This window comes from Pleurodeles waltl, chromosome 3_1 (genome assembly GCF_031143425.1).
Source record: "Pleurodeles waltl isolate 20211129_DDA chromosome 3_1, aPleWal1.hap1.20221129, whole genome shotgun sequence".
Classification (NCBI taxonomy): Eukaryota; Metazoa; Chordata; class Amphibia; order Caudata; family Salamandridae; genus Pleurodeles; species Pleurodeles waltl.
Genome location: NC_090440.1, coordinates 1907880261 through 1907892934, shown reverse-complemented (window position 1 = coordinate 1907892934; position 12674 = coordinate 1907880261). Strand labels below are relative to the sequence as shown.

General features: G+C 40.1%; 1 protein-coding gene across 1 annotated transcript in view; it reads right to left on the bottom strand.

The window, feature by feature from the left end:
• Positions 1-5167: 5167 nt before the first annotated feature.
• Positions 5168-12674, bottom strand: part of HYCC2 (hyccin PI4KA lipid kinase complex subunit 2) — a 575783-nt gene continuing 568276 nt past the window's right edge. Inside the window, exon 12 of the mRNA XM_069226082.1 lies at positions 5168-9674. Within this exon, the coding sequence (XP_069082183.1) occupies positions 9076-9674 (599 nt within the window). The 3' untranslated portion in view covers positions 5168-9075. The remainder of the gene's footprint in view (positions 9675-12674) is intronic.

Sequence of the window (12674 nt, the reverse complement as noted above, 5' to 3'; positions counted from 1 at the left end):
TACTAAGGAAATAAAACTCAAATTAAATGTCTGTTTGGTAATGTTGATTTGTACTTATAACTTTAATTTCAAGACGTGCAACTTAAAATTGACAAGTCATCATGAGAACACAAATGAAGCAACATTCCCCTGAAATCAAGTAACATGATAGTCTGCTATCGTAGAGGTTCCAATGAAAGATGGTGACTGGCATGTCACAAACAACGCATAATTTGAAACTGAATTTAATTATGTTAAGAAAATACTAGCATATCTTTTTTAGGTAGAGTGGAAACTCTTCCACAGGCATTATCTCCAGTTCTCATGTCACATTACCTATGTAGTGTGGATGAAACTATTATTTATTGTTTATTAAGTTGTGCTTAAGACTTATTGCAGAATTTCAACTTTGCACAAAAGTCACATAGAAGCAGATGCAGGATCTAATATCACAATCATGTGATAGATGCTAGAGAGGACCAAAAATGAGGCAAACATTGCTACTATTTCTTTTAATATGTGCTTGTTTCCCTTCTGCAAGGGGCAGTTGGGAGGGGAAGGTTGTTTATTGATGAAGATTCTCTACTATCGAGTGAAAAGTGCAGTACAGGCAGGGGGTAGAGGTGACCAAACATTATGTGTCAAACAAATGATCAAATGTTACATGTCAATGTTCAACACTGTTTTTTAACAGCAGCAATATCAAGGTAATATGTCACTACAGCTCTCCAGAATGGGAAGGCCTCCCTTCTTTACAGACATATCCATTGTGGAGGATACAGCACTGCTTTACAAACATCCACTGTGAAAGGTACAGCACATGGGGTATGAACTACACTAACAAAACAAAACCATTTTGTACAGATCCAGGCTCCACAACATCAGAATTCAATATTTATATTAAATGTTCAAACTACGTCAAGTAAAGTATATACCCAAAGCAACGGTGGTAAAGCAAAGGTACATCCAAAGACGGGAAAAATGCTTCGACCTGACTGCACCTCTACTTTCCAAATGACGTAACAAATGAATGCACAGTAATACTACTCTGAATACTTCGCTCTCTGTGGATCAGTTGGTGATTTGGGGAGTTAATTTTCGTTTGAAGGGCTACAAGTGCTACCTGGCAAATACTGCTGTTCAACTACACCATCCTACATTATATAGTGCCCACCACAACCACAGATAGAACGCAAATGGTGAAACTCACAATATCCCACAAGTCCTAACCACTTTTTTTTCCTCGCGTCTCTCCTACAGTTTGGCACAGATTTACTACAGCTATTGCTGTCTGAGAAACATTTTGGAAAGGATTCTCTGCTTTGGAAGGTCAATAAAGAAGGGGTTGTCCTAAGTTTCTCGAACACATTTTGGGGAATTATGGTCTGAGCCTAGACCTAGTTATTTTGATCATACTTCAAGTTATTTATGTTTGCATATGAATATGAATGCTGAGCATTAAGTACATACTTTATTATGTACTGTTGAATGTTTATATACTGATAGGCATCACACCATGCAATTATATTTAGGTAAAGCAAAAGATACTACAAATGGTAACTATTACTGTTGAACCTAAGCATTCAACAGTGCTCTTTGTGCATGTAAGCATTAATAATCGAGAGCAAGATACAAAGGATGCATGATATTTAAAAAACCTGAATGGCTCATAAATAGAACATTAAAAGGTATAGTATTATAGAGCGAACATCTTGTAGAGAATCAGGAGGAGTTGCAAATGAATCCATTTGCAATGTGAGCAAGCACTTAGATGTATGAAGCATTTTAACAAAAGTAAGAAATAAATTAATTTCACATTTTATTTAAAGAACCTTGTGAACAGCAAATGTAGAGACTCCCAAGAACTGGTTTTGCATTACAGTTGATATTTTCATTCCAAGGAGACTGATATAAAATGGAACTTACAGTATAGATGTGCTAAAGTGCCTTCTCTTTGTGCTATACTATCTATCTCTACTTTCTGTGCTTGGCACCACTGGCAGCAACAAGATTAAGAGCTAAACTGGTATTGTCAAGAAAAGAGCAGTGGCGATAGCAAGTAAAGAGATTTGTCAAAATGTTCACAACTAAACATAAAAAGCACTGCATTTCATAACGGGTACTGGGTTTAATTAGTATCTTAAACTACACTGGAAACATGCCAAGCTTCTCTCCAGAGGTACATTTCTAAATGCAATAGGACTCTGGTGAGGAGAAGTAAACACTGTTATAAACTTATTCAGCCAAATGTAGTTGCTGTTTTGGGTAGTACATTTTGATACCTTCTAATAAACTGTTTGACACTGATCTCAAACACTAAATTGCTGCCATGAATGTAGGAGTGCTAAGCTTACAACTGGAGCCACGCAATACCAGTAGAGGTAAATTTCTTGGAGATCTGGCAATATCTATTGTAACATTGGGTGGTAAACGCTCCCATTAGTGCAAAAATGTAGCATATTCACCACATTCAATATTTTGGGATAAAACGGGAACCTTAAGGACAATCTGAACCTGCTGTTATACAACGCAAAATCCATCCTAGACTACAGCATATGGGCAGTAACTACTCCCTGAATGTGTATAATTGCATTATTATAGCCTTCTCATTTCTGATGCCTCTAGTGAACTCAGATGATTTTGTAAACCATGTAACTGAGCAAGAAAGAAATGCTATTAGCAATGACATCAGCTTAAATGTAAAGCCTTTTTCAGCCTAAAATGTGAATATCAAATGAAAAGGCGTTGGCTAATAGGGTCTTGCCATTCTACTACTAAGCTCACAACTCACAATTTTGAGTTCCTCAGAAACCAGTATTTTCTGTGTCAGAAGTCTTCACCCATTTGGGGAAACCAGAAGTATCAGCATTCCAATATTTACAGGCTGAGATAAAAAGAAAACTCACCCTTGCAGTTGACAGGTTTGCTAATGACTATTTGTACACATCGAAATGTGGGGTTGACCAAGGATTAGCATAATGTTCTAATGAACATTAATTGGTGCCACACTCACAATATTACTACAGACTAATCTATGAGAAATTAAGAAAGATCTGTCCTTCTGGCCTCTGTGGTATTACTTCTAAGGTCACTAGAAATCTGAATAAAAAGCCATTTTAATTAAGAAATACTACTCTCTATTAAGTGTAATACACCAAAAGCAATAGAATCATTTCAGACTGGGCACTAGAAAAATACTCTTGTAGAAGTATGGTAGGAGCCCCAACTCCACACCAGCTCTGTAACTATTACAGTCCAGACTAACTTGCTCCTTAAAGTAAGTAAAAGAAAGAAATTATAGGTCTTCCTGCATTTTTACCACTCCATTTAATTCAGAACTAGAAAACCTGTTTGCAAATATTAGAAACAAAAACAAATTCAGAATGAGGGAAGCTGGACAGGCAGGCATGCATCAGAGCATAGGCTATTCAGAATGCAGTTGTTAATAACCCAAAAGTGCTGCTTTCAGGTTCAAACATTCAAGAAGAGGTAAATTGTCACGCTGGGTATATGCCAACATTTCTTGCACTGTACAGGAGGGAGAATTTACATCCACCACCTCAGACCCTAGAAGGAAGAAGTTAGCATCATTCTTTGCTCTGCAAACATGACACTTGGAGTCCTTTTCAACATTTCCCAAAGAAATACATCTGTCCCAAATGGACTAATTGAAAATATCTGGATCTAATATCCATGACCAAATTGTTGTGAGTACTATATAATTAGTTTTAAGGTAACCAAACCTGAAGGAAAAACTAAAATAATAAATATATTTATTCCCATTCTTTGATTGTCCTTCTGCAGTTGAGGTTTGTGCACAGATTCCAAAGCCTCAGCACAAACATAGCCTGCTTTTGCCAGGTGTACTTAGAGGTATATTTACACATATTGAAATTATTGATTGCACAGCAAGCGCTGAGTTTTCCTATCCAAATCAAAGGGGAATCCTTTTGAATTCAAGCGGTTAATTTCAAGTGTGAAAATCTAAACTTCTTGAAAGCCTAACAGTGGTTCTCCATACTCATTATTACTCGAACGTAGAGGCCCAAGCATTATGGACCACACAACAGGTAGAATGTAGCTGACTGGGATGAATGTGAAATCAAACAACAACCAACTAAGACCTACGTATTACAAAAAGTTAGCACAAATGAGGTTTGTTCAACTCAATCTGAACTATATGTGCTTTAGATAAGGGAGACAACACTTGCTCCTAATTCTAAGGTTCACATAAAGCATTGTATTACATGCCCATCAACAAGGCTGTTCATACAATCATAGCCAACAATAAAATAAGACTTGCAAGGATAATTTTCATTGCATCTGTAGACTGAAAATGCAGAGATTTCCCAGGACAATAGCAGAGATAATGGGCCTCATTACGACCCTGGTGTTCTAATGACAGCCAGGGTCGCGGTGGCAGTCAGACCGCTGCCAATGCGGCAGTCCGACTGCCACATTACGACTGCGACGGTAGTACGGCGGTCGGACAGCCGACAATATCAGTTTTCGTCTCCACAACGGTCTAGCAGTCCTACTCCGCCAGGGCAGTGCTGCAAGCAGCGCCACCCTGGGGATTACGACACTCTTCTCCGCCAGTGGTTTCATGGCAGTAACCATGCCATGAAAAAGGCTGGAGAAGACGTGATATAGGGTGCCCCAGAGGGGGCCCTGCACTGCCCATGCACTGTGCATGGGCTGGGCAGTGCAGGCCCCCCCCCCCCCCGGCCAGCCCCGTCAACGTATTCACTGTCTGCTTAGCAGATGGTGAACTTTGCAATGGGTGCTCATGCACCCTACGCACTACAGCATTGCCGCTGGCTCTATTACGAGCCAGAGATTATGCTGTAGGTCATTTCTCACAGGACCAGCGGGCAGAAACTGAGTTTCCACCTGCTGACCCAGTGGGAAACCCGTAATGGACCTGGTGGGGAGGCAGCCCCAATGGCAGCAACCTCCCCGTCAGATGGGCTTTTCCACCCCAGAAGTCATAATGAGGACAAATATGTATGATAACAAAAGAAATGCAAGGTATACTTCTAGAGAACAGATACATTATTTGGAACAAAAATCTTTGGTGGGATTTGTTTTGAATGGATAGTAAGTGTGATAATCATAGCTAAATGAGAACAGGCCATCCTATCAATCACACATCAATTGAAATAAATCAATGTATGCAATCTTTTTTGCATTTATTAACATGACCATGTGCATGTTGGGATCTAATCTCAAGTATTTAAAAGAAAAATAGCTAAATACATGTTGGCGATGAGAAGTGTTTAAACATTTATGCAAATGTGTAATTCAGGGGCTAGCAGCCTATGTAATAAGTGAACAATACAGATGCTCAGAGGAGTGCAACATAGAATATCTGTCCCTTCCCCATTATGTTTATACCTCCTTCCCAAGTCACTTGTAGAATGTCAAGTTTCTCTCATCCACCAGTAGACAAACTTCAAAAATACCAATCTGAACAGATGACTAGATTATGGGATGAATGTCTGAAGACTGTGAACTGCCTTTTTAATGTCCACAAACCTAAGGGATATGTGTCTACTTTTCTTTTGAGTTTCACCTCTCCATATTAGTGAAGGTTGTTGAAAACCAAGTACTAGAAATGGAACTGGGCTTTTGATGGAAGGATTTAATGTTCAAGTAATTTAAGGCAAATGGAGCTCTTTATGAACGTGCAAACCAGTTACAGAATGTCATTAAACAATTAGAATAACTTAAAGTCATCATTTACACACAGAAACGAAGTATTTTGGGCTCAGTGCACCAATCTGCCAACTGGGATCTGAAAGATCAAGTTCCCAGTGGTAGAGTAGTCATTGTGGAAAGACAACTGCACCTTTGCTGATTTTTAAAAATATTCAGCAACTGTAGATATATCTGACAATTATATCCTGCTGAAATTACGCTTTATGACTCTTACAACCTTTTTCTAGAAGGAGAAGTGCTTCTTAAGCATTTCCAGAAGGAGACAAATTTCCTCTTTGAGTACCAGAAGCTAGAAATTTGGGCAAACCAACTGATGGCCTTCTGGGCCATAGTCACTCCAGACATTTCTATTTGTGAATGAAAAATATAAGCAGAGTTGTTGTTTGTATATAAAAAAAAAAGCTATAATCACTGCTAAAAATATATCACAGGATATGCTGATGTAGACTGGCAGAGGAGAGAATTGGCCTAAAATGAACATTCTTACACCAAAACTAAAAACATACAGTGAAAGTGGAATTGGAAATGGCTAATTACATGTTCAAATAAGCTAAAGAACATTGCAGTAAGATTACATTTGTACAAGTTGTGGAACCATGACTTTTGATACAAAGGTTTGCAAACACTGTTCTACATCCCTCTTACAACGTACCCAGTGTTACATTTTCTTCTGTGGCCTTCATATTGCAATGGCGTAAATGGGAACGTTTTTGGGTCAACAAATATGCAACATGGAAAGTTGCAAAGAACAGGTATTTATAGCTTTGTAATTTTGAATGCCTAGGTTTCTGCCAGGAAAGGGGGCCAAGTTTGAAGCAGACGGACGCATGGTAATACCAGTTAAAAAAAGAAAAAGAATGTTTAAACTAAACAAAAAGGATATTATGCATTCTAATTTTCTGGAATTCTTTTGTTAATTCTAAGTATGAAGCACCTCACACTCCTATTAACTGGCTGTATGTAGGTGCTTTGCTGCGGGTACAAAGGGATCATTACTCCATTTCAAAGTGTTATTACACATACATAAAGTTAAACATAATTCCACATTTCGACCCACTCCTGTGGCAAATACAATAGGATATTTTACCCCCTGAAGAGATATGTAGAAGAAAGCTGAAATCAAGTGCCCATAATTAAGTTTAGAAGGTTGAAATTCCACACTAATGACATGCTGCTTGGTTAGGCGGAACGGGATTTTGACGCTTGTTTTCCTGAGTCTAACACAAAGGGTAAGCACAAAGAAGGCTACAACAAGCATCAATGAGCCATAATTATCAAAAACTATCTGGGTATGCATATAGTCTAAACAATGCAAAACAAGGATACATTGCTTGAGGATCAGTGTTTTTGTAACTGGAACAAAATGCAAATGCTTTGAGTTTCTATGTTTCTTTTTTAAAAGAAGAGTATTTGAATATGTAATTTTTAAGAGAAAGATAGAGATTGGCAAATAGATTGTCCTTTCCACACTATTTAGGTTAACAGCTTAAAAAACGTGCAGGTGAACATATAACACTAACTCTGCAGAAGAAAATATATTGGATGTTCAAAAACGTACTGGTTAAAAATCGCAGGGCAAATTTGACATAAATTCTTAATTTGCACGAGAAAGACTCAAATGATGAATGTTGTTTACACCAGCAGAAATTACTTGGTGAAGGAAAACGAAACAAAACAGGGGTCAACTACTTCTTACTATTACACAGTATTACAGTAAAACATTGGCTCAATGTTTTAAAGAGGTAAAAACCAAAGAGTATGCTATGAATCTGCAAAACTCAAATATTCTTCATGTTTCATTGTTCACAGTAAAACAAAACATCCAAAACATAAGGACATCAATGCCGGCAGAGTAATGCTTATAGAGACTTATCCTCAGGTCAGAGATCATGTAAACACAATGTTGATTAATGTAATTTATCAGTAGGAGGCTTATCAACGTTGTGGTCAAATCAACTTTGTTGAGAGCAAACATAAAAACAGCAAAAATTGATGAAAATGTACTGGTTTATCATTTGCTGGTAGCCAACATTTTAACAACTGCCCCAACAGTATAACATATACATTCAATCATAACTTCTTTACAGCAACTGGAATTTCTTTGATGTCCTGAGGTCTGGGTAAGCGGTGAGGAAATCCAAACTCAGCAACCGGCGTTCCCTTACGGCTACCTGCTTTCAGGTGAAATTTAGAAACCATTTACATGTTCCCAATACTGAAGAACTCACTTGATTCCGGGAGCACAGGATTTCATCAACAATCTTTGTTATAAAAAATAAATACTATTCACATCTGCAGCTTGTTTCCCCGGCAAATGGCGGACTCCTGTCACCGATGAATTTCTTTGAAAGTGATCTAGCAAGAAAGGAATGTGTTCTCCTCATGTTTTATCAAGCAAAACTTGAGAGGAAACAGTGGTGACATCAGCTGAAAGTACTTTCACAGCAGTCGGTGGCCGGAGGAAATCTGTCCACTGACCAGACGAAACACACTATCTCTTGTGTTCACATCTGAGAAGGACCTGATGGATCTGTAATTAAAGAAGATTGAACACCCCCTCCCTCCATCTGCCAATTCTTTCACTTCTTTTAAATGGATTATTCTTGCTGGTTACAAAAAAGTGCAGCATGACATACTACCCTTGAAGAGTAATTAAAGGTTATTGAACCAGGGCAAGTGACCTGTTAGATACATCATCAATTCACTCCAGCTCACACCTTATGAGCAAAGGAACTAGTACATGAATGTGTGTTGGTTTATGGATGATCACTGTTCAGCTGACAGACAAGAGTGGAAACACGAACAACCCTCTGTCTGGGGTACGGTGAAGAAGACGGCTTAGAGCAGCGACGTTGGCAAGTATATGGATTGCACATACTCAGAAATCCAGTGTTATAACCATATCTCTGAGGCACTCCTGGATCAGAGAGACAAATTACGTTCCAGCGTTCTTCTTGGTCCTGCCAATTGAGATAAACAACCCGTTTCTATTTAATTCTCAGCAAAGCTTCGCAGTCTAAGGTATCACATTCACTATTTCCTTTAGCTTTTACACAGTCTCACAGTGTTGAAATGGGACTGGTCAGTCTACAATGGATTGCACATCACCCAAGGAGAAAGGAAGGCATGAAAGGCATTCGTTCCATACTGCCTCACGACCCATTTATACAGGAAGGGTGGAGGATCAAGGACAGAGAAGGAGAAGGTTCTTATTGCTGGTTCAGTACAAAAACACAGTATGATCACTCGGATTGGGGCACACGAGGTCACAAAAGTTAGTAGTTTCACACCGTGGGATGACACATCCTGTTCTTGTGCAGAGGACGCACAGTTTGGTTAAAAGGAGCACAGAGTGGACACGGTCACAAGTTAAAGCTACACTTGAGAGATCAACTGCATATTAAAACTGGGGGACCGAGACTGCTTAGACAGTGGGGTTCCTGGGGACAGAAGATCTTTACCTTCCCCAGTTTTGCCCAGACGATCCTCCTGTAGACTAATGGTTGAAAACCGGTTGGTATTGCCAGCTGCTAGATTAGTAACACCTTCAATGCTGGTGCTGGCACCTGCTTGACCGCCATTCACATAGTCAAATGATTTGCTGGAAGAAGCACTGCCAGTCCGGATGAGACACAAGCTGTTTGCTTTTGGCACCACCTGGCCGGCAGGAAGGCTCAAGTGCTTCTTCATGGGTGAGAGCTCCAATACTTCACCTGTAGGTTCAGCAGCTGGAGTCAGGGGTTGTTTACGAGGAACTGTATCTCGAGGGCTCTCTGGTTTCACAGGAGAGGAGCATTCCTTTTCTTTAATCAGACGTCCACCTACTGCTTTTCGTAAGCTGCTTGTTCTTTGAGTTGAAGAAGATAATGGTTTGGTCCCAACTGCTTGACTGCTGATGGAGGCGCCAGATGAAAACCCCTCATCTGCATCATTGAGGTTCACAGAGTCCTCTCGGCCATTCACTCCATCGGCATCTAAAATAAATCCAGACAAAATAAGTAAAACAGTAGTTGAGATTCATCTAGAACACCCGTCAACACCATTTATTTAAACATTCCCAAGTCACATGTATAAACTTGGATGGTTTATCAACTTTAACTAGCCGGCAGACTGTAAACATACTCAACACTTAATTTTAGTGGCCCGTTGCTTTCCTTTGTCCAGACAGTTTTATGTAAAACTATATTGAAAAACTGCACTCTAAGCATAACAAACCAGATCCTTGAAGCTTGGAATGATTAGGTAAGTCAGCGTTAGTGACAGAAAATGTACATAATGTGGCCTACAACATGTAAATTCAGTTTGCATTGATGTCCTGAAACAGAAGGCAAGCTGGAAAGCAGAGGAAAATACGTTTAGGTTTTCATCATGTTTCATAGGAAAATATGTCAATTAATAAAAAAAAATGTATCCAATTTGATCATTTTGAAGGCGTTCTGGGGAAATCGCTGAGTATGTCAGGTCATCAGCTGAGGAACAGCTGTATGTCCATTTTTGTAATTGCAAAACTTACAAAGTTAGATGATGCTGCTGTTAATAGTCTGCAGAGGGCCTCTTGTAGTGCTCTTGTACTTAACACTAATCTTAAATGGACATTCAGAACTGAGCAGATGTTCTTGGTGTCTTAAGTTCCACATGAATGCATGGGAGCTCATTAAAGATGGAAGTGCACAATCTCAGACGTCAAGAGGTAACTTGGCTGCTTTACAATCCACATTGTGAACAAGATCGGCCTTCAACAGAGAATCTTGGTGATAACCCTCCTGTATAAACATTGCCACCACTGTAGCTGCCAGCAATTAATACAAGCTGTAAGACTAAAAGGAGACATTTTGATAGTGTGTGGCACTTGCCAGCGACAGAAACTGTGCACAGCGTTTGTTAATCTGGCTTTTTATCACACCATGATGCACCAAAGGAAACAAGCACACCAAGGGGGAACACATATAAATGCGAGATAAACCCAATGAGACCACCTTAGCACACAGTCACAACCTAACATTGGCAGGAGAGGTTAGTCAGGGTAAATATTGCCAAATTGGATTAAACGTTTATGGAAACACTTGTGCTTTGAACCTACGGACTTTCACCCACTACCAAGAACAAGCATTAGCAATGTAATGGGTCTTGCATGTGTGAGAGTTAGAGCTAGTGGCCTTGTAAATGACGACGTGTTTTACCTATGTGTTTTGGTTTCGACTGTAGTGGATGTATGCCAGGTGCCACAGCAACCCTCCCAGGCCTGTTGCCGAGGGGATAGAGGACACAACAAGGCCACCATCTTGGGGATGTTTTTGCCTCATTCCTACAGACCGGCTGTGATACCCTAGAGATGCAACCCTTTCTAGTGGGTTTACCTAAACCTTTATAGCACCAAACAAGCCACAAAGAGTAACCTTCATGCCATTTAACCCAGAGAATGAGGGGGTCAAAAGAGTTTGGAGCAAAGAAAAGGGGGCAGCCATATATTTCTGTGTGTTAAACTTTCAAAGTAGTTATTCCTCTCCAATGGCAATAATATCTTACTTTTAAAAACATTGACTGTATACAAAGAGAATAACAGAAGAGGCAGCTTAGCTGCAAATGAATTATTCCCAGACTGCCCCAACACGCAATAGACAAACAACCCTAGAGGAGCGGGTATGGGTAAGGGCCAGAGCTGCCTACTTTGGAGATGGGGAACACGGTTGGAGTCTCTGTGCCGGCTCAACATCCTGTGATTCTGAGCAAATCACTTAATCCCCTTGCTACCAAAAATTAATGTCTTCTTGTGTAATGTAAACAGTACTCATGTAAAGTGCTGTAACACCATGCTAACTGAACTCTATTTGAAGAGGCCCAATTTACAATCAAAGGCAAGATGTTTTCTTGCTATCAAGCTTGAGGCCGTGAAGTGCTTGGGTCTGCAGTCACAATTCCTTTTCCATCATTTTGGAGACAACACCTTTCGCCATCTTCTTGCCTAGAACTAACCTATGTGCTTGGTTGCTGACCCTCCAGAGGTTATCAACAGCATGTGCCATCACCTAGTGTTAAGCTCTACTCAAGTCAGTTGGTTAATGCACCCACTGCAGAGGTCTTGACAGAACGAGAATGTCACAGATTACACTCCTGACATAGCTTTCTCACCTCCTCATCTCTGCAAGGTCGATGCAAACGAACTATAGTGCTTTTGTTAAGAATGGCACCTGCTTTGCAGTGCTATGAAATGGCAGAACCAGTATTACCAAGCGCTACGTAAAAAAAAAACGGAGTTATTCACAGACTGCCCAAGCACGCACCAGACAAAAAACCCAGGGGGAGAAGATGTGGCATAAGGGCTAGAGCTGCTGACGTTGGACCTGGGGAACACAGGTCAAGATTTGACTCCGGCTCAACATCCTGTGATTGTGGGTAAATCACTTTGTCTCCCCTTGCTACCAAAAATGAATGTGTTCTTGTGTAATGTAACCAGTGCTTACGTAAAGCACTATAACACCTTTGTATTGAGTTCGTGCTATACTAAACTGCAAAGGAAAAAAAAGCGCTCTAATATTTTCATGTCGAGTTGTTGAGTTTGTGCTACATAAATCTGCAAAAAAAAAAAACTTGCAAACATCGCAAAGAAACAGCAAGATGCCTGAAAACAAGGATGAGGAAGAAACATACGGCCATGTAGTGAGAAGCAACAAACTTCCAAGGCGGTAACAAAACAGCTTCAAGGCGGGAAAACAAAGCATTTACCAATGACATCAAGGGAGTTTTTAAAGGCAGGCCCGGGAACGAATGAAAGTGATGGGCATGGTTAAAGCCCACAGAATAGATTACAACATGTCGAAAAGAGCAGCACATGCATGCTGCTATGCTCAACCTAAAAAAGAATTGCTGTTTCTCTGTGAAAATACCATTCAAAGATTTTCAAACTTGGTGGGGGGGGGGCGTGGCCAGATGCCATGACGGTAGCAGCCTCTCCGTGAGGCTCCTGTCCTTGTCTC